General features: G+C 41.3%; 1 protein-coding gene across 4 annotated transcripts in view; it reads left to right on the forward strand.

Annotated features, from left to right (window-relative positions):
* SLC35F1 (solute carrier family 35 member F1) overlaps positions 1–25,591 on the forward strand; it is a 442,526-nt gene that overhangs the window by 368,032 nt on the left and 48,903 nt on the right. For all 4 annotated transcript variants that reach the window (XM_042987078.1, XM_042987076.1, XM_042987077.1 and 1 more), the window contains exon 4: positions 24,162–24,321. In XM_042987078.1, coding sequence (XP_042843012.1) covers positions 24,162–24,321 — 160 coding nt within the window. The remainder of the gene's footprint in view (positions 1–24,161; positions 24,322–25,591) is intronic.

Genomic DNA, 25,591 nt, shown 5'->3' on the forward strand with positions numbered 1-25,591 from the left:
CCTAAAGAATTGATAGTGGGGCTGAGATCTACAGGAGGGGTGGAAAGAGGTCCAAGCAAAGAAGACAATGTGCTCAATGCCCTGTGTGGGAAGGGCTGTGGCAAGGATGAAGTTGTGGACAAGGTCATGTGGCTGGACACGGAGAATGAAGAGTGGTACAAGATGGCCTGGAAAAGGAGGCAGGGGCCAGACTATGAGTCGTGATGTCCATGTCAAGGGTGTGAGTCTTTAGGCCAAGTGCCAGGGGAATCCAAATGTGAGTTTTTAAGAAAACTTGGGCTCTGGCGTAGAAAACAGATTGAAGCAGTGGATTCTCAAATAGAATAGAGGATGAGAGGAATGTAGAGCTGAAACTCTAAGTTGAGGCCATGTTATGAGAGGTCTTCAATGGCAGGATAAAGAGTGTGACTTCATTTTATAGGTAACAGAGAGCCATGAGAGTTTCTGAGGAAAGAAATGATAGGATGTGAGCCAGTAGCCTTTTTTCAAAGCACTTCTGTTTTAGCAAGACAGCCTTCATTAATAGTTGGCAGAGCACCAAATACTTTCGTTTCCTGATTCTCTTAAAAACAGAGACATAAAGCAAAAAGACATGAAGAGCCTCTCTTTGCTTTCTCCTCCTGCCCTTTCAGTACATTCACCAAACGTAGGGTTAAATGTCACAAACAACTGATACATGAAACTTGAGAGGAAAAATACACATTTTTCAATTTTTTTTAACATTTATTTATTATTGAGAGACAGAGCATGAGCATGGGCAGAGAGAAGGGGAGACACAGAATCCAAAGCAGACTCCAGGCTCTGAGCTGTCAGCACAGACCCTGATGGGGGCTCAAACTCACAAACGGCGAGATCATGACCTGAACTGAAAGTCAGACGCTCAACCGACTGAGCCACCCAGGCACCCTGGAAAAATGTTTTTTTGAAATGATTATAGACTCACAGGGAATTGCAAAAGTACAGAGTTCTTTGCACCATTCACACAGCTTTCCCTAACGGTGACATGGTATATGACTTTAGTATAATGTCAAAACCAGGATATTGATATTGGTACAATACGGTTAACTAGACTACAGACCTTGTTCAGTTTTCAACCTGTTTTCCTTCATGTGTGTATGTGTGTGTGTGTGTGTGTGTGTGTGTGTGTGTGTGTGTAGTTCTGTGCAATTTGGCCCCACATGTAAGTTTGTGTAAACACTACCACAAACAGAATACAGAACTGCCCAATTACCACAAAGGAACTCCCTTGTGCTATCCCTGTGAAGTTTTACCCAACCCACCACTGCCATCCTGGTCATCAGGCAACCATTAATCTGTTCTCCATCTATATGATTTTGTCGGCAGGAGGGTGCTATGTAAAATGGAATTATGCACTATTTAACCTTTTGAAATTGTTTTCCTTTTCAACTAAGCATAATGTCTTTAAGTGCATCCAGATTGTTGCATGTATCAATATATTATTCCTTTTTATTGCTGAGTAGTATTCCATGGTCCAGATATACCAGGGTTTGTTTAACCATTCACCTGTTGAAAGCCATTTGGGTTGTTTCCATTTGGAGCTTTTACAAAGAAAGGTGCTATGAATATTCACTTGCAAGTTTTTGTGTTAACACAAGGTTTCATTTCCCTGGGATAAATACCCAAAAGTGCAATTGCTGGATCATATGGAAAGTGCCTGTTTGGTTTTAGAAACCGGCAAACAACTTTGCAGTGTGGTTGTCCGTTTTACATCCCCTCCCGCAATGTAGGAGAGATCAGTCGGTCTCCATCTTCGCACCCTCATGAGCACTCGGTGTCATCATGATTTTTCATTTTAGCCATTCCAAAAAGTACATGGTGATACTTCATCATGGTTTTCATTTATAATTCCCTAGGGGCTAATAATGTTGAACGTCTCTTGGAAAAAAAAAAAACTTTAACTTTGCCTTTATAGTCGGAAGCTAAAGAAAGTTAACAATGCAAAAGAGATAACATATTAAGGAAAAAGATGATGGAAGAGAGACACTGAAGTGAAGAAATCCAGCTGTTCCCTTTATTATAAAAGAAAGAGATTTATAAGGATTGTATTCTAAAGACACATTTGTGGGTTCGCATCTCTTGACTTGTGGAGAATGAATAGATTGTACTTGTGACTTTGAGAAAGATTAGCAATGACATTTGGATAAATTCTAAAAGCTATGCTATTTTTATAACGGTGCTATATGAACCATTCCAGTAGAAATACCAGCTTTACAACTTCTCGCCTAAAGATTATTCATCTTTTTTCAGCCACGTAGTACTAAAATGCAAACAGATGAAACTAGTGCTTCTGTGAAAGAAGAAGAAAGCTGGTCTCTTCAAATGTGGTATTTGGTAACTAAAATTAACTCACATTGGAAACGACTTACGGTACTCTTGCTGGTAGCCATGCTGAGGGGTCTATCCTCTAACACATCCCCTCCTTCACACGGTGCATACTTCAGAGCCCTTTCCATTCTTCAAGCAGTTGACATCGGGAGCAAAGCACGAGAAAGAAATACCTCCAGCCCTGGTTGTCTGCCTTCTGTTCCACTCCTCTGATTCAGGCACATTAGGACAGGATGATACAGAATGCAAGCCAGCCTCCCCCGTGCACAGCGCGACGTCCAACCCTGAGACTAATTCTACAGGGCATACGCATGCAGCATGGGCACGTAACACACACATCATGCTACAGCACACCCACAACACATGTGTAACATACACAACATGATACCGCATCCACACGTAGCAGTTTGTCTCATCGCTTTACATCACTCCCAGGCCTTTGTGAGACTTAAGGTAAGTTGTATCAGATACAAAGAAAGCCTGGGTAGTGTGTACCTTGTTATGTCTAAAATTTTTTTTTTAATTTTTTTTTAATTTTTTTTTTAACGTTTATTTATTTTTGAGACAGAGAGAGACACAGCATGAACGGGGGAGGGGCAGAGAGAAAGACACAGAATCGGAAGCAGGCTCCAGGCTCTGAGCCATCAGCCCAGAGCCCGACGCGGGGCTCGAACTTGCAGACCGGGAGATCGTGACCTGAGCCGAAGTCGGATGCTTAACCGACTGAGCCACCCAGGCGCCCCTATGTCTAAAATTTAAGTCGTGTGAATAGACTTGCCCTACCGACGTGTTTATTGATTAAAAAATGCCTGTGCTGTGGCTAGAGGTTCCGGGTGCAACTACAGACCAGACTCCAGCCCTGCTGTGGGGCAGTGGGCAGCTGCGTTAACAGTTAGGATACGACGTGGCAGTGCGATGAAGAAAGTATGCCTTGTTTAGTGTGGAGACAGGAGAGTGATACCGCTCATCCCCAGGAGTCACATACTTGGGGTCCCATAGTCCAGAAGTTATGATACATGAGACAAAGTCACTAAACTTCTTATTTGTAGCCAACTTGAATTTCCGCCCTGTGGATGAGCCCAGAGACAAAGCACGCCTATGCACATTAGAAACAGTTTCATGGGCTTGAGTTTACGATTATGAGCTCAGCTTTTAAGACCGTATTTCCTTCTTTCCCCTTGCTGTTTTTACCTGTCCCTGGTGCAAGACTGTGGCAGTTTATGACTATTCAGGAGATATTTTAAAGTGCGTTTAAAAGCAAAGCTTTAAAAGCAGACAAAGTTCTTACCTTAAAGGGAATACAATATTCTGAATGTCTTTCAGGTTTCTTAGATCTGGACTTTTTATTCTCATGATTGTAGAAATAAATTTGCAACACTTCAAATCTAAATATTTGATTGAGCACTGCAGGTTTCCTGTCAGCCTTTTATCCTGAGAGAGAATATAGACCTTTGCCCATCACCAGAGGGACTATCTTCAATCTCTCCTTAGTTCCATGACTATGCCCATCCCTAAACCTGTCTTTAAATGTGTTCTGTAGGGGCTCCTGGGTGGCTCAGTCGGCTAAGCGTCTGACTTCAGCTCAGGTCAAGATCTAGCGGTTCGTGAGTTCGAGCCCTGCATTGGGCTCTGGGCTGACAGCTCAGAGCCTGCAGCCTGCTTTGCATTCTGTGTCTCCCTCTCTCTCTGCCCCTTCCCCACTCATGCTCTGTCTCTTTGTGTGTGTCTCTCTCTCTCAAAAATAAACATTAAAAAATAAAAAAAAATAAACGTGTTTTGTAGAACTGCCTTCTACAGAAGACAGCTTTCATATTATACTTCATTGACTTGGGCTCCATGGGCTGGCCCCTCAGATGCCACAAAGGCATTGGAAAACAAGAGAGCACCTGTCTCCCTCGCTTCCACTGTAGTCTCTAACAGCCCTGCTTGCAGAAAAGGAAAACACACATTGGATCCTGTCTTCACTCTCTTTGTCTCTTCAGCTTCCCTTTTCTTATGGTAACTGCCATTTTCTACTTTTTATGATAGTTGTGTTTTTTTACATATTTCTCCCCCCGCCCCTCTCCTCACCCCCGCTGCCACATGTCTATAAGGATCTTGAAGGTGGGACCTGAGTACCTGGTACACAATAAGCACTGAATACATTTCTGATGCTTGAATAAATGCAGATGCAATTCATCTTTGTTTCCTGCATAAGATCATGTACACATAGATGTCAAAATGTATGAAATACTTGAATACATAAGTTAAGGAATGAAAGGATTAATTTCTAAAGGAGAGTTATGTGGCAAGACAACACAAATGACCTTTAGTAGTTTTATTATCAGTAAGTTTATTTATTCATGCATTTCTCAGATATGGAACTCTAAACACCTCTTAACTATTCTATTATGCTCTGGGGATATAACGAGGATGAAAAAACTGTCCCAGCTCTCAAGAAGCTCAAATGTTTTGTTTGTTTGTTTGTTTCTTTGTTTCTTTGTTTGTTTGTCTTAATATATGAAATTTATTGTCAAATTGGTTTCCATACAACACCCAGTGCTCATCCCAAAAGATGCCCTCTTCAATACCCATCACCCACCCTCCCCTCCCTCCCACCCCCCATCAACCCTCACTTTGTTCTCAGTTTTTAAGAGTATCTTGTGCTTTGGAAGAAGCTCAAGTGTTATAGGCATTGCCTCGATACAGATTCACTTATGCTATTCTTAGATGTTCAAAGCATCTACACCTTCTTTATATCCTATAATCAATCTAATCTTTTCAGTGAACCTTCCCCCCCAATGCCCTCAAGCTGGCTAAATAGCAGTGGGTGCAGGGGAAGGTCTGATTCATTATAAAAACTACTAATTTCTTGCAGTTAAAAGTTTTTCTTTGGATAGCTGAATTGCTTTTGGACAAACGCTCAGAAGTCCCTTCTTCCCTACTCGCTTCTGAGATGGTGTGTGAGTGGGTCTGTCGTGTGACCTGGTGACCTGGGACCTCGTTGGTCCTTTGGCTGCTTTCCACCGTAAGGCAGCCCCCCAGTTGTTGGGTGTACACATGCTGGATTGAATACGCACTCTGTGCCTGGCATTCTGCTGGCCTCTGCTGTTCACTGTGTCCCCCAGCAGTCTCCTTGCCGACTGCCCCTCTGATCCCCGTTGACGCTGCGGGCCTCTAGGTATCTGGCTGTGAATGCATTTGGTCTCCAGCCTTGATGGTCCCTGCCATATGGAACCCCAGGGAAGCCAGCCTTCACCCCTTTGCAGAGCACTAAGACTTCTGGCAAAACAGGAGCCGAAAAGGATTCTGGGAGTTAGAGTGCTCTCTGCTAACAACGCTTCACCTTCTGTTCCCTGCAGCCTCTTCAGGTTGGTGTGGCTGTCCCAAAAGGAAACCATTGCTTTGCTTTCAGTGTCCTCTCTAACTATCCAGTATTTTTTCTCCCTCTGGGACTTCAATCCAAGAGAGGCACCTCTGGACACACGTGACTCAACACTCACTTCTCCTATGTTAATTTCCTTTTCTCTTCCCATCGTCCATGGTGGGAGACACAAGCTTCCCATCCTCTTCCTCTTTAGCATGGACTCTTTGTTTCAAATCCTCCTTCCAAGGAAGAATTACAGAATTTAGAATCTCTTCTCTGTCCATGAACCTGACTCTAGACCTTTCTTTGCTAAAGAAGTCAGGAAAGTCAGCTTGGTGTTTGAAACCTGATGAATGACCTCTCTGTTCTAATAAAGGACTTGTTGTCTTTTTTCTTCATGGCTCAGTTTTAAATGGGGCATGACTGAAGGGGGAAAACTAAATTTCCCCCCCCCAAAAAATTATCGTATTTTGCTGGAAGACAGATGTTTAGACAAATTACAGTGTGAGCAGTAGTAGTGAAATGGAGCTACACACAAATGCCACCGGATTACAGAGAGGGACTGAAGCCACCAGTGACAGAGAGGACTTTCTGGAGGGGACAATTCAGTGGAGTCTCTAAACCCAGGTTTAGAGTCTCTAAACCCACAGTAAAATGGGGCCGCTTGGTTCCCTGGTGAGTGTCAGCTCCAGTGACTCAGGTAGACAGGTTATAAGTGAGATGCCCTTATATGTTTGTTTTCTGTCTGAGCATCAGTTTTCCCACTTACAAGAATTTAAAAACCTGCCTCCTGATGTGGTCCTATATATGCAAATATAACACTGCATTCAATGGTCCTGGTTTCCCCACTGCCCCAGGCAAAAATAATGCAACAAACAATAACATTATATTTTTCTGATCCTCTAACACCTTCCTCAGTGAAGTTCCTCTGTCCTTTCCACAGACAGAACTCTCACTGGTCTTCCAACATTCTTAGACTTGTCTGAGATCCCTGTGACAGTTAGTCGCCAAGCTAGGACACCTACCACTTTAGCCATGCCTCCAACATGTGGTAGTTGCTCAATAAATAACCAGCTCCTTTTACTCACATAGTTTCCACTTCGTGTATTCTTTCCATTAACCCCATCTGAGAAAACCAGTCCGCACTCTCACTCTTGGGCAGCAAATTGAAGAAAAGCAATGACAAATGTACAGTTGTGTACAAAGCGATCCAGGTGAAAGACTGCTTGAGACACAAAGAGGAGGTTAGGAAACCAACATTTCAATTAGCTTTGCCACTGATTGATTACTGTATTACCTCATGTAAGACCATTTGCCAGTCAATAGAAGTGAAACCTCATAAAGATGAATGAGATCGCTTCTAGGTACAAACAAAATTCTTCCAACCCACTCTGTTTGGGAGTGAAAACTTCAGGGGAAACTGTACAAACAAATATGGTAATATCCTACTTGGAATCATGTTTTCACAGTACTAGGGGCTAAACAAACCTTAAAGCCATGCGATACCGTTGCTTGACATGTAAAATCAAGAGAATTTTCTCCTGTGGTACAGATGCACCACCTTTTTTGCAATGAACATGTTCCTGAAATACTCTTTGTAAATAAATTTGTATAAATGATTTATATTTTTAACACACTGGGAAATGTACAGTGTATTTCTTGTAAATTGAAAAATCATTTTGTACTATGAATAGTCACTGTATTTGTTTCTATAGGTATTCTTTCCATATACTAAGTTTGTGAAAAGTGAAACACTCTTATAGTTCAATATTATACCACACAAACAAGATTCATCTTTTCAGAATTAATGGCCAAAATGCCTATCTTATTTGGTGGATAAGAGTGAATAGGGCAAAAGGGAAGACATAGGAAGCTCAGCCTTGGATATCCCCAAGGCTTCAATATATTCACACACAGAGATTAATCTGTTAACCACTGCCCGCCTTACACCTCCCAAAAGTGCAAGCTGTCCACAGAAGAGAATTGGTGGAATTGTGGGTAAATGGACACTTTTTAAAAATGCTTTACTTATTAATTTTGAGAGAGAGAGAGAGAGCACAAGCGGTGGAGGGGCACAGACAGAGGGAGAGAGAATCCCAAACAGGCTCAGAGCTGTCAACGCAGAGCCTGATGTGGGGCTCCATCCCACGAACCGTGAGATCATGACCTGAGCCGAGATCGAAAGTCGGGCGCTTAACCCAGGAGCCCCCAAATGGACACTTCTAATCAATGTTTTCACTCATTTAAAAAGGAATTGCAAATAGATTTAGTGAGCACCTCTAAATTGTGTTTGTTTGTGTGTGTGTGTGTGTGTGTGTGTGTGTGTAAGAGAAAAAGACAGGAATACAGAGGACAAGGAGAAAACAAGATGGAAAGAAAGAAAGTATGGTATTGAAAGCAGGTCTTCTAATGACCAAGTAAATAAAATTTCAAAACTCAAATTTTTCTGTACTTTCAAAAGTTATGACTTATAAGCCTCAAAAGAAACTAATTAAATTTTCAAAAGTCAGGCTGTTCCAGTATGGTAGGCAATTTCACTACTGGGCATTTACGCAAAGAACACAAAAACACTAATTTGAAAGATATATGCACCCTTTTGTTTAGTGCAGCATTATTTGCAATAGCCACGGTATAGAAACAATATAAGTATCCATCAATAGGTGAATGATAAAGGAGATGTGGTACACACACACACACACACACACACACACACACACACACTGGAATATTACTCACCTGTAAAAAAGAATGAGACCTTGCCATTTGTTTCGTGTATGGACCTCAAGGGTATTATGCTGAGTGAAATAAGTCGGACAGAAAGACAAGTACCACATGCTTTCACTTATATGTGGAATCTGAAATATAAAATAAGTGAACAAACAAATGAAAAAAAAAAAAAACCAGAATCATAAATACAGAGAACAGGGACCAAACTGGTGGTTGCCAGAGGGGAGGGGACTGGTTTACGGGCAAAACTGGTGAAGGGGATGAAGAGTTACAAAATTCCAGTTATAAAATAAGTAAGTCACAGGATGAAAATTACAGAATGGGGATATAGTAAGTAATAGTGTAATAACACTGTATGGTGACTACGCTTACTGTGGTGAGGGAGCTTTATGGATAGAATTGTTGAATCACCGGGTCAAATACTTGAAACTAATATAACAATGTTTATCAGCTATATTTCAATTTTTTAAAAAGCCAGAGTTTTCTGATTAGCCATGCTTTAAAATCTTGCCAATTAAAGTATGCTCATTGTCCCAATGTGTTCATTTGGCCTTTAAGGGATTTTTATAAATAAGAAATCATTTGATAGAAATTTAGTCATGTTTTTATTTCCAGTCATCCTCCCTGCCTTTCCCCAAACAAAATTCTATAAGTAATGTCACTGATAATTTTTCATACTTTTCTCCAGGTAATTATTTCCCTGGTTTATTGAAACACTAAGATTATTAATAAGATGAAAGAGAGAGTAAGAGATTTTATGTGTTGGTTATAAGATTTGAGGATTTTTGTAATACCACTGATCTAGTTTGGGCTCATTTAAAACACAATGCTATACCCTATAAAGGATTTAATTAGGGAACACAATATGAAAGGATAATGGATTTGAAAAGAGCTAGTTTGTAACAAATAACTTCCCTAATTAGACACTGTAACATGAGAATTAAAAGTAGGCAAACTCCAAATGGTTTATCATTAGAAGCATCTTTCTATATAAGAATTCCCTTTACTTTTCAACTAAAAATGTCCTTGAGGTAATAATGATATTTTACTATGTAAGATATAAACAGAGTGGTTTGGTAAACATAACCAAATTTATACCTTCAAATTAATATTCCTCAAAGGGCTTTTTATTATACATTTGCTTAGATGTGTCTACCATTGTTCAAATTCTGTGGAATTTCTTTGACATCTTCAGAGCCAATTTTAAATCATGCAAATTTCTTTATAACTTATCCTTCCTTTGGTTCCCCAAACTATTATCTAGCTTAATCCAGCATTTGTGTTCTATCCAAAAAATAAAACCTACTCTCAAAGAATTAGTGGCTGCTTCCATTAAGAATATTCCAGTGAGTGCTCCAGAGGTGATTTCAGAAAGTTCAGAATGTTTTTGAGCAATGAAAACTTCATTAAAATACACCCATGACCTTCCAGAGTGACTACCTTGAATGACAACCATGTCCGGATTGAATGAATTCCAGTGTGTTAAAGAAGATTAGATATGTAAACACCTGCACACCCTGTTCAATAAGTGGCAGGGTTTTTTTTTTTTTCCCCTTAAAAAAAATCCTCATTATTTTCAAGGCACACCTTTCATTATGCATGAACACAGCTGGTGTAATAGGCAGGACAATGGTCCTCCAAAGATGTCAGAGATCTAACCCCTGTAATACGGTACTTTACTAGACAAAGGGACTCTTGCAGATGTGATTAAATTAATGAAGCTGAAATGACAAGATTATCCTAGGTCTTCTGAGTGACCTCAGTATAACCACAAAGTCCTTTGAAAAGAGGAGCCAGAGTCAAAGGTGACAGGAGATATGACAGTGGAAGCAGAGATCAAAGAGAGAGATATCTGAAGATGCTACACTCCTGGCTTTGAAGATAGAGGAAGGGGCCACAAAGCAAGGAATGCAGGTAGCCTTAGAAGCTGAGAAAGGCAAGGCAAGGGATTCTCTCCTAGAGCTTCCAGAAGGCACACAGCTCTGTTAACACCTTTATTTTCGGACTTCCCACTTCCAGAAGGGTAAGGTAATGAATGTATATTGTTTGAAGCCACTAAGTTTGTGCTCATTTGTTACAGCAGCAACAGGAAACTAATTCATTGGAGACAGTATTGAATTCCTCCCCACCCCCAGGCAGATTTGAAGGTACTAACCTTTTAAAGGCTGTCTCCAAAAGGAACCAGAAACACACAGAGCAAGAGCAGGCTTTTTTGCCTGTCTGTGTCATTGTTTCCATTTTTTGAGAAGAGATCCTGCCAAGGACCTAATCCCTCTCTGTGGTTACTAAGTTACCAGGGTTCCCAATGCCACCTACAGTGTCTCCTTGGAGGAGCATTTTGATGCTGTCTTGTCAGGGATAGATGCACAGGAAAACACTCCTGCATCACGACTGACTGGGTGCCTTTACAGAAGTGCTCACTTTGACTTGATCACTGCACAAAATTCACCTGTAATAAATACATCAAGTAGAAGAGTGTACTTGCGCTTTAAAAAAGAAAAAAAACGTGCAGAGCCTGCTTACTTTGGCAATGCATTTGAATAGATGTGTTTGTTAAGAAATCATAAATCAGTAAAAGTCTATGAGGTGCTTTAAGAATGAAGGGTACAGTCTTAAAGCTGCTGAGACTTTTTAAGACTCAGACCATGACAATTCTAAAAACACCAACCTCGGGGTACATGGGTGGCTCAGTCAGTTAAGTCTCCAACTTCAGCTCAGGTCATGATCTTACAGTTTGTGAGTTCGAGCCCACATTGAGCTCTTTGCTGACAGCTCAGACCTGCAGCCTGCTTCGGATTATGTACCTCCCTCTCTCTCTCTGCCCCTCCCCCACTCATGCTCTGTCTCTGTCTCTGTCTCTCTCTCTTTCTCTCTCTCTGTCTCTCTCAAAAATAAATACACGTTAAAAAAAATAAAAACATCAGTCTCTGAGAAAACAGCAGGAATTATTTCTGCCCTTCTCCCTGTCTTCCCTCTTGCTTGTATCTTCTGGGTCAGGGGCCATTTCCAATTCAAGATCCCTTGAACAGAAAGACAGAATAAAGTTGAGTATTTTTCAGAGTCATCAAGAGGGAGGCTCTATGGTCAGTTAGGAGTTGTGACACCATCTGGGCCAGAGAATGAGGACAGGAACTAGCAACTGCACAGAGCACTCACCTTCAGCTCCTTTGGCCAAAATCATCTCAATATGCAGGTTTAGGGAGTACCAGTTACCTCAGTGACAGCATATCTCCCCAGATGGTTTAAAGAAGCAGAGGTTTTTCATCATTCAGCATTTACTATCTGCCAGAGAATGAGATAAACACCCCTGGACTTTGCTCAGATGTTACCTTCTCAATGAGTCTTTCCCTGACCACCATGTTTAGAATCACAATCTCCTGCCCCATTCAGCACTCCCTCCCCTCTCCCCTGCTTTAGTTTTCTCCATAGCTTCTATCACCATTGGCATACTATATATTTTACTTGATTGCCACTTCCTACATAAGATTCCAAGCTCCGTAAAGGCAGGGAATTTATTATTATTTAGATTTCTTATTTCCTAGAATAGTGCCGGGCACCTAGTAGATACTCCATAAATACTTTTGAGTGAATTAATAAAATATTTAAGGGGTCCTTCTGTATGTCATGCACCATCTAGCTTCAGGAAGTAAAACAGTTCAAGGGAGAAAGAATTCCTTCCCTTATGGAAGGTAGTTGTGCTTTAGCATAATTAAGTACAATTTGATAATACAGAGATCAATGGGAGTCCCTGAAGGGGCACCTAATTTGGATTTAGGAAGCCAAAGAGGGCTTCCGGAAGGAAGTGTTGTCTCAACTGAGCTCTGAAAGGTAAGTCTGAGCAGGCCAGGCAAGAAGTAGTGAGACAGGTGGACATAGGAACTCCAACCAGATGGAGCAGCGGGAAGGAACTATGAATCGAGAAGGACCATGACAGGAAGGAACTACAAATGCTTCTGCATGCAGTCTGAAGGGGGAATGGTCAAAGAAGAGAATGAAGGGGCAGCTGGTGACAGACCACAAAGGGACTTGTAAACCACATTATAAGTCACAAAGGGGGTTGGGCTTATTCCTGGGAGTTTCTAGAGTAGTAATGACATGACAAAATTTGTGGTTTAGAAAGTTTATTTGCATGGCCTGATAAGGAAGGGGCGGACAGGATAAGGCAAGGAAAGAGGTTCCAGAGAAATTTAGGTGGCTAAGAAGACAGAACTTGGTGACTTATTTGATGTGTGAGTGAGGAAAGATCAATCCATGTTTTATTCACCCATGTGCTCACCAAATGTTTATCAAGCATGTATTATGTATATCTTTATATGGCTCTAGACATATAGCATGAAGAAGATCATGTTTTTACCCTCATGAAGTTTCCCTTCCAAGTTACAGTTAGTTTTGAGTTTCTTTCTCTCCGATCAGAACATGAGGGAGTAAGATGTGCAAAGATATGAGGAAGAGAGTTCTAAGCAAAGGGACAGCATAAGGGTGAAGGCCCTGAGAATGGCATGTTCAAGACACATAAAGAGTGGATGAAGTTACTGGAAGCAAAAGATGACACTGAGGAAGGAGGTAGGAGCTAGATAGCATAAGGCTAGTATATATTATATTATATAAGGCTATTACATGAGATCAAGAAAAGCAGCTTGGATTTGTCCTAAGGAAAATCATTAAAATGTATAGAGCAGGGGATTGATACAACCTAATTGGAATTTTTAGATCACTATGGCTCTGGCTGCTCATGGAGAGTTGACTGTATGGGGACAAGAGTGGTATTGTTTAGACAGTGAGGAGGCCGCTAACTGAAAGATGTGTTGACTTGAAGCCAGGCGCCAACTGGAGGTGGCTTGAGGTTGTCGGATACATTTATAAGATAAAGCCAATAGGATTTCCTGAGTATTTGTGTGGGGGAAGGTTGAAAGAAAAAGAAAAGTCAGGCATGATTCCTTAGTTATTGGCCTGAGCCACTGGGGTGTGCCATGCGGTGAAATGAGGAAAATGGGAGAAGAGCAGATGTGGAGCAGAAAATGAAGGTTCTGCTTTGGCCACATAGGTTTGAGCTTCCTGTTAGACATCTAGGCAAACCTTGGTATAGGTGGCTGGGGATGTGTATCTGGAGTCCAGGGGAGAGGTGAGAGCTGGGATTATTAATTTGGAATCATTTGCACATAGATGGTGCTGAAAGTTACGGTTTGATTACATCACCAATGGGATGAGTATAAATGGAGAAGAGAAAGAAACTGAAAGCCGAGCCCTGGGACATGCCAACACTCAGAGACTGGAGGGAAAATAGGCTAAGGAGAGGCAAGAGGAGAACTAAAAAGTATGTTAGACCCTGGAAGCAAGTCAAGGAAGTGTTTCAAGAGGGAAAGAGTGGCCCCTAGATATCAGGGTTCAGGTTTGAGACCTGAGCAACTAAGTCTCGAGTGGTCCCATTCACCAAGGAAAGAACATATGAAGAGGGACAGTTTGGAGACAAAGACATGAGTTATGTTTGAGCCATGCTGAGCTATAGGTATTTTTGGTACATCCACAGCAGATCAGCAGACTCTGGAGCTTAAGAGACGGGTCCAGATTTGAGATGTAGATTTGGAAGTTATCAGCATCGAGATGACTTTTAAAGCCATAGCAGACCTCCTTCATAACAGACATCACTCAGGGTTAGTGTGGTCAGATGAGAAGGCACACTATGGCAAAGTCCTGAAAGCACAACATATGAGAAACAGGAGTCGATCTGGGAACCCATAGACCAGGAACTCATTAAGGAGTCTCAGAAAGATGAAGTGATGGACAGGGAGCTTGGCAGGTAAGGCCATCAGCAGGAGGAAGTGTCAGATGCTGCACTAAGCAAAGTATGTGCTAAAATGTCTGTGTAGGGTTCAAAAACAGGGAGTATATTTTTGAGAGATTTTGATGGTGCTTGGGGAACAGCACCCAGATTGCACTGAGTGGTTGAATGATGTTGAGGGAGATGGAAGCAGTGGCTGAATGCAACTGTTTGCAAGACATTTGGCAGGGAAGGAAGTAAGAGGTGGGTGACAGCCAAAGACTGGCATATATAGAATGTGAAAAGGAGAGTGCCAAGGGCTGAGCCCTCAGACATGACAACTCTGAGGGACAAAAAGAACAAAATGAGTCCAGAAAAAAAAAAAACTCAGAAGGGCCAGAGAGGCAGGAGAACAAAAAAAAAAAAAAAGGACAGATAAAATCAAGAGAGGAGAGAATCCAGTGGGAGAATCATCAGTAATGCCAAATGCTGCAGAAGGTTTAGTCAAAAGTGGCTGTGACGTGTAGCTTTGGTGATCGTGGTGAAGAGAGGTGTCAGTATTGCTGCATCTTGAGGAATAAATGGAGCCAAGATACCAGAGGCAGTGGCTGTAGATGAATCTTTCAGGAAGTTGGCTGTGAAGATGGAAAAATAAATAGCTACAGAGCAACTGGGCCTCAAGGGTGAAATCAGCACAGATTTCAAAGCACTATATGGCAAAGGAGAATAGCCAACAGAGAGGAAGGATCAAGAGAGACGTGGGGTAGGTGCTGGAAGGAAGGTTCTGTGAGGAGCAGGAGGTCCTGTTCCAAAGAACAGAGGACAGAAGGTTCAGGGCCAGGCAAGTTCTAGAGTACCACTGGCTGTGAACCTCAAGAAAGAAATGCGTGTCCCTTGGCATCTGTCCGCTTGGACAGAGATGTCGAATGTTTTGTTCACTGTGGTATCTCAAGCATCTGTAGCAATGCTGAACATGCAGTGGGCATTCAATAAACATCTGTTGAATCAATAAATAAGTGACGAGTAGAAGGTGATGAAAATCTGATTTTGTCTTTTTTTTTTTAATAAAGCCTGGAATAGATGAGTTAAACCTAGAAATAGAGTCCAAAAAGTATAAGATGTTCTCCTGTAGCTTTTGAAATTGTTTCTCCCTGCTGTTTTAAGGCTGAGAGGAATCAAAAGTAATGCAAAATTAATGTAGAATTAATATTTTATCAGAAAACTTTCATTTCCTTCAAAATGTGCTTTGAAATGTGTGCTTTCTGTAACGTTGTTGTTAATGTTCTTATGTTCAATGAATTTGATAAATAAGAAATACGAGTTAGTAGCACTCGGCTGATTTAAGGCAACCACTTCTCCAAAAACACCCAAGATAGTCACACAGTATCAAAGACCCATCGCTAAAACCAAACTATCCTAACTCCTTTTTTCCTTTGACAAAAATGTTGGATATGTAAAGAAAAAAAAAAAACATTCTAATAGGTCTGTGATCGTCTTCCTGGGAAGAGGTATCATATCACAGAGCGGATGTTGATGAGTAGATGTTTCAGCAAAATATAACCATGCTTTATGCTGTAACGATTGGCAAAGCAGCAGTTTCCGCTCTGATGGTACAATTCTAATTTTCGTACACTTTGTCTTGTAACCTGCACTTTATTTAACATAAAAGATGCAGGCAACCAGCGATTATTTTTTCAATACCCTTACAGTCTGCTCACTCTCCCAGAGTGCTCTCACAGGTAGAAAGAGCACACAAGCCTGCTAGATTGAGTTGAGAGTGACCCAGCCTAGACCAATGTTGTTATAACTGGATCCTATATAGTCTCTACCCCACCTGGACCTTGACTGCTTACACTTACTTTGTACAAGAAGGGCGGCAGACCTGGGATCACCTCTGGCTTTGACACTTACCACTGTGTGACCTAAAGTAAGTTACCTGTTATCTTTAATACTCTGTTTTATCATCTGTAAAGTGGAAGGAGCAAGAGCCTAGCATTCTGCCTGTTGTATGGTAGACATTCAGTAAGTGTGAATTCCTTCTTTCTACTTCTAAAATCCAGTTTACTGATAATCAGAGCTTGTTCTTAAACCTGATGAAAGTGCCAGTGATGCTCACCCAGAAGGAATTTGTCTTCTGGGACAGCTCTTCAGTCACCTGAGGCAGATTTCTTTGCAGCCGAGCTGGAGAGTATGTGTCTCCTAATTATCTGTCTTCCAGTGGTCACCTAGATTTCAAGGTACTTGCCCCAGATTTTCAATGCATGATAGTGTCTTTTCTTTCCTTTCATTCTTTTTTTATTTTGAGAGTTGAAGCCCAAAAAGCTAAGTGAATATATTTTAACAACTAGGAAGTTCTGATGGGCTGGCATAAGAAGACAAAAAATTCACACGTTTAAATCCTTACCAGAAGACGCAAGAAAAAGTATGGTGAAAATCTTTTTTTTAAGTTCTAGAAATAGGACATTTCCTGGAAAATGGCTGTCATACAATCAGCACAATGACACATTTTATTAGTCGGGCTCTCTTGGGCAACATGATGGAAGCATGACTCCATCCACCATGAATATTTTAAGACAATAAAATCAAAACATTAAGTCCTAAGGTATAGGGTTGGTGGGGGTGGAGGTGTCAGGGAAAGAATAACTCTGAGAGGGAAAAAAATCTGGAGAGGTAGAGGGAGTGCGAGTGTCTACCAGAAAAGTCTGTTCCTGATGAAAGATATTCCAATTGGATTTTCAAATGCCTCTAGCATGGGTACATGTCCAGGCCCCTGAATTACAATGGTTCTTGATTGCATGTGAATGTACATTTCCCAAATTATATTCCACTCTCTTCAGCTGGACTGTCTGCCAGAGAAGGACTTTTGTTGTGTCTGTGATACTGAAGATTGTCTTTTTTTAAGATCCTTCCCTGTTAATGCTTCAGTTTTACTCACCGGAGATGAATTTATAATACATATCACTTTTAGCAACTCGGGAGAATTGCCAATTAGAAGCAGAGGAAGGGAAAGTAGGGAAATGTTCTTTTTCCTGGAATCACCTACTAGTTGCCTCAGGTTTAGCCTCTGACAGCTGGGCCGTGTGAGGGGAGCTTTTTCCCTGTGAATAGCCGGAGGGGAGCGCTAATGAGGAGCCGAAGGCCGGCGGAGGAGTCTGTTTTTGGCAGACAATTAGAAAAGAGGGATGAGATCACCTCCTCATTATGCTCTACTGGAATGGGAGCAGTTGGGTAGCGGTTTTTTGTTTTGTTTTAATTTTTTTACAAACCATCTGCTTCCCTTGAAAAAGACTGATCTGACTCTTGTAGATTTTTTACACTCTCATAGCATGTGTTGTTGTATATATTTTGAAAGCAGTATATGCTCAAGAGAGGAAATTTGGAAACCACAGAGAATTTGGGTGGTGCGTTGTGATGATTCAGTTATCTTATTCAAGATGACCATTGTTAATGTCTTATTCTTATAGATTCTGCTTTTCTCCTTCCAGAGATTTAAAGATTTTATGACTGATAATATGATATGTAGATCTTTAATCAAGAAATGAACTTTTACATGAATGTATATGTATATGTATATGTATATGTATATGTACATGTACATGTATATGTATCTGCAAAACCAAACATGGTATTGAAGGAAGGTAGAGGGACTCCTGTTTTCCCCATGAAACCACCCAAGCCAAGGGGGATATCCATTCCCTTCCAAACATTGAGAGAATGGAAGATAACTCTCCTTTTTCTCCATTCCTTCTTCCTTCACCCCAAAGAGGAAATAGCTAATTCAAAATCCAATAGGGGATTTTACCACTTGGTGGGGTTATTATGCCTTAATAGGAAAGGAAAAGGAGGAAAAACTGTCATCCAAGTATTTCATTTCTGTCTGCTTTCTGGATTGGTAAGGACTGTCCCTTGCTAGAAGGACCCCCGAGACAGGGTCCATGGCTTGATGGCCATTTCCTCCAGTATATCTGCCTAAGAAAGATTAGCTAAGTTAAAATTGAGCACATTTTTCTGGACTCGGTCTAATAAAACTGAATTTCTTCATCAGCCAGTAGGAAACATCTTGTCTAGTTGTTTCATTAGCAGTAACAACTGCATAAAGGTGAGAGAGAACGAGAGAGAGAGAGAGAGAGAGAGAGAGAGAGAGGGGATGCAGCAATCCAAGGATAGGTACATGATTGGCAGGCTACTATGATGTCATATCACAAGTGAGGTTGTTGGACTTTGCATGGTTCTGAGATATGTCAAGGGGAGGATTTATATTATTTTCATTATTTAATCACCTTGCATTGATCTTGAGAGTCATGTAACACAGTTACATTTAACCATCACAACCTTATAATTCCATGCTGGTGATTATGTAGTACATTTCTGTGTAAGTCAGAGATGTATTATCACGATCATCCAAGTACCAGTCGGCCTCAACTAGTCCAGTTATGTAGTGGCTCTGAGTCCTACCACTTAAATTTACTCACAAAGACATTATAGAGACATAGACACACATCAACCAAATATACTCACAGATACAGGCATCAGTACACATTGAGTAAAGTTGAAGGGGCAAAATTCATATTTTGTACAAGAAATAAATTTAATAACATCGGTGGAATGACAGGCGAGAAAATCGTGGGAGCAGTAGAATTAGAGACAGAGTAAGGCCAGAGAAAGTTCAGTAGGTTTCATTCAGCGAACATTATTCAGCATCTACTAAATCCCAGGTTCTGAGTGAGATAGATGGTGGAGGAAAATACGGTAAGAGAAGAGTGACCATGTTGGAGGAGGGGAGGGACTTATGAGTGAACATGAAAACCAGATGGAGTGTATCTGAATCCAGATCAAGGTGGTCTGGGGAATGCTGGCAAATGGAGTTAGCACAGAAAGGAAGAGAAAAGCTTGAGTGGGTATTGGTAAGATGAGGGGATTGGGATATGTGTGTGTGTGTGTGTGTTTAGGAAAGAGCATAACTAAATGCGATTGAAGACTGCAGAGGAAGATCCAGTGGTAAGAGATTGGCTGAAGCTAAAAAAGACAGGGAGAGAGAGGAGCAAAAAGTTAAATGAAGCTGCGATTCTCCAAATTACTTAAAAAAAAAAAAAAGTAATGTTATTTAATGTCGACTTCTGTTATCCTGAAGCACCACCAATACAGACATCTTTTATTATTAAATAACTTTTGGAAGCTGCACTTGAACTCTGTGGAGACTAGAAGTCCAGGGACTAGTATTTTAGCTTCAAGTCTGGCACTAACTTGCTTTATTATTGGAGGCTCAGTGTCCTTACCCATAAAATAGGTATAATCGTAACTCCCTTAAAGTGCTGTTTTAGAGATAAAGTAAAAATAATGTGTTTTGCAAACTGTAAGTATAAACTTAATACAACCTACTCTAAATGTTATTAAAAGCTACCAAGTTCACATAATAATCCTGGAGCCATCACCTTGGCTTCAGAGAATGTGCCCTGGCCATTAAGCATGGTGTGCCTCAGTGCCACCATCAATAAAATCAGGTCATTTGGTATTGGACACCTCTCTGGCAGATATCATCTAAAGACTAGTGACATGGAAGAATTAATTTAAGTCTTTAGGAGAAAAAAGAGGTAAATCTAAGGTTGTAATGAGCACTTTTCTTTCCAACGTATTCTTAATTTTTTTGAGACCTTTCAGAGCATAGGAAGAATGCAATCTTGCCATTTGCAATGACACGGAAGGAGCTAGAAAATATAGTGCTAAGTGAAAGAGGTCAATCAGACAAATACAAATACTATATGATTTCACTCATACGTGAAATTTAAGAAATGAAACAAATGAGCAAAGGGGAAACAAAAGAGAGAGAGAGAAGGGAGAGGCCAACCCGGAAGCAGACTTAACTATAGAGAACAAACTGATGATGACCAAAGGGGAGGGGGCTGCAGGATGGGTTAAATAGGTGATGGGGATTAAGGAGTGAACCTGTTGTGATGAGCACCAGGTGTTGTAAGGAAGTGTTGAATCACTATATTGTATACCTGAATCTAACATTACACTATACCTTAACTAACTGGAATTTCAATAAAAACTTAAAAAAAAAATAAACAGAAAAGGGGGAAAAGATAATTACGAAATAGTATTCATTTGTTCATTTTTTTTGGTGTTGATATTTTATCATTTCTTTTTGGATATAGAAATGTATGCAAAGAAAGTAAATCTACTAAAGGTTCATGACAGAATCGAAGGGTTTTTGTCTTTTTTAACAGTCCCCATCTCTAGCAGCGAGGATCTATTATCATGCTTCTCTCTTTTATTACTCCAACAACCACTTCGCTGAGGAGTTAAGCTACCCGAAAACTATTGGAAAATGATTTTGTCAGTATGGTTCATGCTATATGACCACAGGGGAAAGGCTGGAGCCAAAAATCACTGCAAAGTAATAGCCTGTTTACTAATAGAAGCTCCCAAATGTTTATTTGTTTCTGTAGTTACACACACAGTGATAAGACCTCTACCTGTAACAATTTGTGTCATTGACCTTTATTAAAATATTGTTTTGTGGGGGCACCTGGGTGGCTCAGTTGGTTAAGTGGCTGACTTTGGCTTCAGGTCATGATCTCACAGTTTGTGAGTTCAAGCCCCGTGTCGGGCTCTGTGCTGACAGCTCAGAGCCTGGAGCCTGTTTCAGATTCTGTGTCTCCCTCTCTCTCTGCCTCTCCCCTGCTCATGATCTGTCTGTGTCTCTCTCTCAAAAATAAATAAACATTAAAAAAAAGTTTTTAAATACTGTTTAAAAAAAAAAAAGACAGAACTCTCACTGGTACCAATAGTTTGAGTGACCTTGAGCACATCACTTCATCTCTTGAAACCTCTGAGTCTTCAGCTTTTAAATAAAAGGGGTGGAGGGGTCAAGATGATTCTAAACTGAGGGGCACTTGTAAATGTGCATGAACATTTTTTTAGTGGCCAGTGCCCAGTGACACTAAATGCCCTGCAGAGAGCAAGGGACAATCCTACAAAATATGCTGCCCCACCCAAAATGCTAGCAGCAGCCTGAATTATCCCTAATGTCCCTTCTGACAGTCAGTGATAACAAGTGTCTGTCCATTCATTAATTCATTCAGCCACCCATTGTTGATCCCTACTGTATGCTGGGCACTAAACTTCCCTAGATGAATGTTCTAGAAGCCGTGGCTTAAATTGTACCTTTCGTTATCTTTTCCCCTTCCTCTTAAATGTCTTCTCCATGCATAGGACCATGTGACATGTACAAATAAGGATTTTTCAACTAAATCTGTTGAGGCAATACCCCAGGACTTATGTACTGTGGGGTTTCTAATGACATTGAGAACCAAAAAGGCTCACTCAGTCCTCCCCAAAGACTGAATGATGGTCTGGTTTGCCTTTAATAATTCACGAATGAAAGGCGCCTGGGTGGCTCTGTTGGTTAAGCACCTGATTCTTGATTTTGACTCAGGTCATGAACTCACGGTTTGTGAGTTCGAGCCCTGCATCAGGCTCTGCACTGACATTGCAGAGACTGCTTGGGATTCTCTGTCTCCCTCTCCCTCTCCCTCTTTCCTGCTCATTCTCTACCTTTCTCACTCAAAATAAGTAAATAAACATTAAAAAAATTTTTAAATAGTAATTCAGGAATAGAGGTCTTCAGCTCCACTAACCAAGGGCTTCCAGCTAGACAGTGAAATCCAAATTATAGAGTATGTAGCTAAATATTTCAACTGTCGATTCAATCATTTCTAATTTTTAAAACAAAACACCAACTGTTTTACACCCAGTGAACAGTTTTCACTGGCAAACTCAAATGTCCTAATATACTTAAATGGCATTTGAGGCCAGTTGTACTAAACTGCCTCAGAGCATTTTACCATATCAAGTAGGATCATTAACTTGCTAATTAACTGTGCATTGAGCAACTCCAGCTGTAGTGCAATCCTATCAGCCGCCACCCTGATACAGAGTTCCTCTGGGAGTGCGGTGACCTCTAGACTCAGCCCCCAGCCATCGCATCCACGTGGCCCTCCATCACCTTATCTCACAGCACCCCCAGGTACAGCTTACAATTCTGATTGCTTTTGTTGCAAAGGAAACTGCTGCACAGAGAAGCTTGAGGGGCTGCCAGACCGCAAAATCTTTTGGGATAGAATGGATTCTGAGTGCTGGCTGCTTTACAGAGCCAAAAAGTCATGCCGATGGTCAGGGATGCTTTGCAAACACGCAAAGATTTTTCATCCTTTCATGAGTTTTGGGTATTATTGATCATTAAAAATACCGTATGCACTTGTGCAGTCATTATCATTGGATACTTCTCATGAACACAGCAGGGTCTGACTAATGAGAATGCAGTCCTGCTTTCATAGACCTCTGGACACGTGGGGAAGTTAGACATTGTGCCAATAATTCTGTGCTCATTAAGTATTATTGCAATTGACACTATAAAGGAAAAGTACAGGATATAAGGAAAGCTTCGATGGTCCTGACCTAGCCTGGGGACCCGAGACGCTCTCTTGAGAAGGCAGTATGTAAGTGCAGGCCTGAAGGGCAATGAAGCGGGAGTTCGGGAATTGAGTGGGACATTCCAGATGGAGGAGAATGCATGATTGAAGACCCTGAAGCAGGAAGGAGGCGCTTATTCTGAGTAAGAAAGGATACAAGCTTAGTCCAGGTGGCAAAAATGGGAGAGGGTGGCATGAATGGATTTGAGAGATGTTTAGAAGATGGAATTGACAGAACTTGGTGGCCAACAGGATGCAGGCAGTTAGAGCGGAGGCATATAGGGATCACTGCCCTGTGTCTGACTGCTGGGTGGTAGAGTTACTTGTCTAGGATTCTAGCAGAGGAGCAGTACCCGGCAGTGGGCCAGAATCACCAATTTCTCGCTCAGTACATGGAGTCTGAAGTCCTATGAGATACAGTTTGTCTAGTGGAGACCCTGCCTCACATGGGTTATCCAAAGGTCACTGTATCTTACCAGAGTGTAGGAGAAACAACCCGTTCCGTGGAGCCAAGAGCACGTGTTGGGAAGCACAGTGATAGACCAGCGTTGACGCCCTTGTAGCTCAACAAAATGTTTTCTCGTGTATTATGTCAGAGCTTCACAGGGATCTTTGGGGGAAGTCAGTGGATTATTATCTTCATTATACTGGCAGGACACTGAGGCTTCCTGAGCTTGTGATTTGCCTACGGTCACACTACTGTAAGTAAGGATCTGGGACTCAAACTGAAATCTCCTGACTCCGGGCACAAGGGTCTTCTCATTGCACCACATTAACTTGCTGCAAGATTGGGGCCAGCTCTCTACCAAGTCCTGAGGTTTCCATGTCACATGGAATCTCGTTATTAGCACAAAATACGTAAGAAATGAAATCAAAGATTTTTTTTCTCTACACTCTGTTTATCGTTCCCTCTCTCACTCTCTTTACTCTTCCCTCTCTCACTCTCTTTACTCTTTTTTTTACTATGGTATTTTTTAAAGTCTTTGTAAACTTGAGAGTAATATTTGTATTTAGAACAAATTTACAAGTAGCGAGGAGATAGTTTTTGGGAGAAATTAAGTTCAACCGTTGTCTAAATTCTACTAATTTGTAAAACATGATAAGACCTCTGCCCCTTTACCTCCCATTCCCAGATTTACTCTTAAAATAGTGGAACAATCTAAAATGGCTCAGTGTCCTCTCCCTCAAGTAAGGGGTTCTGGTGGAGTCCAGGCGCTGAGGAAGGTGGGAGACAGAGCTGCCCTGACCCTGTAAGGGCAGGCGACTCTCCACCACCAACCTTTCTTATCCATTGGCCTTCTCCCCTTTCCATCCAAGCTTGGAGGATGTTTAAGTAAAGCTAGTTTGTGCTTGTTTCAGAGTCTGTTTTAACCGAAGCAGTTCTGGGTCTACACAGAAACCGAGGTTCAGGGGAAATAGCCTTTCTACAGGGCTAAGTGATTTTTCTTTATTATGTGGAAAGCTTCCCCCTGAACCTCCTCTTGTTGTTTACCTCCCTCCTTCCCTATAGCTCTTGGACTGCTTTGTGATCCCGGTGGTGATTTTGCTCTCCTGGTTCTTCCTGCTGATCCGGTACAAGGCTGTGCATTTCCTCGGCATCTTTGTCTGCATCCTGGGAATGGGCTGCATGGCAGGAGCGGATGTGCTTGTGGGAAGGCATCAGGGAGCAGGTGAGTTTCTAGGTGTTCACCATGTTACATGCTTATGTGGGTAAGGCCAAAGCAAGACACAGAATGTTCATGGTGGGGTAGAAACTAGGAACCTGGTCTTCTCAGTGCCTGTGTCTTACCCATGTTTGTTCCTCGACACCTCGAACAATGACACATGGGAGGTGCTTAATCCATGTTTCTTGAGTGAATGAAGGAAGCAAAATACAGATATTCTGCCCTTTTTACATGTATTCAGAAACATTCAGATGGTATTTAAAGTTGAGTCAGGACCTATATGGGGGATATTTTGCAGGCCATTGCTGGCTGGCCCAAACCAGCTGGTTAGAAATAGTGTCAGTGGGTCACTGGAGCCTTCCCCACAGCTCACCCTCCAACTCTTTCTTTCTCAAGTCAGAGGAAGACTGAGCTTTCAAACCATTGGGTGGAGGTTGACCTATAAGTTAAGAGTGGATATTTGAAGTTTGAAGACTAGATTAGGAATACTTCATATTTTTATGGGGGAGAGCTAAATTTAGTCTCATTGTGCATGGTTTTTTGTTTATTTGTTTGGGGTGAGGGAGGATTTGTGGTTATCAATCACAGCTTATAGACCTGCAAGGTAAAGCTTCAAGATTTACTCATCAAATTGCTATGAATCTGATGGGGATCCCTGATCCAGGATGGTTTCCAGAGAACCCTTTTTAAAGCATTGCAGTTCTTTAAAATGTACAAAAATTCTTATGCTACATAAGGTTTTAGGGGACATGAAAAATAACCTCCTTTTTTAACATCAAGAATGGGATAGAAAGTATTTAGGTTTCTATAATTCTTGGAATTGCCCTGTCTTCTAGGGAATTAATTGATAGTCAAAATTGGGGCATTTCTTGTAATGAGACTAGATTGTAGGAAGTACCTGAAATAAATACAGTTTATGTTTTTAAGTTGCACTATAGTACATTACAGCTGAAACAGACCTTGTTCGGCAGCTTTATATATGACACACAAGAACACCAAGGTACAGGGAAGCCAAGTGAGTTCCCAAGGTCACAGAGCTGAGAGAGCAGGGTCTAGGACCCCAGGCTCTTGACCTCTGGGACAGGCTTCCTTTCTTTTTCCACATCTCTGGGAGCTACAGATACAACACAGAGCAAAAGAGAGACAGCCTTGGCCCTCACAAACATAATCAATCCCATCTCAACAGGTAAGCTAAAAATATGTATACCAGCTTTTCCCAGAATCTCTTCTATGAAACACTGGTTCCATGGGATATCAATAGATATTTTATGAAAGG

This window comes from Panthera tigris, chromosome B2 (genome assembly GCF_018350195.1).
Source record: "Panthera tigris isolate Pti1 chromosome B2, P.tigris_Pti1_mat1.1, whole genome shotgun sequence".
Lineage (NCBI taxonomy): Eukaryota > Metazoa > Chordata > Mammalia > Carnivora > Felidae > Panthera > Panthera tigris.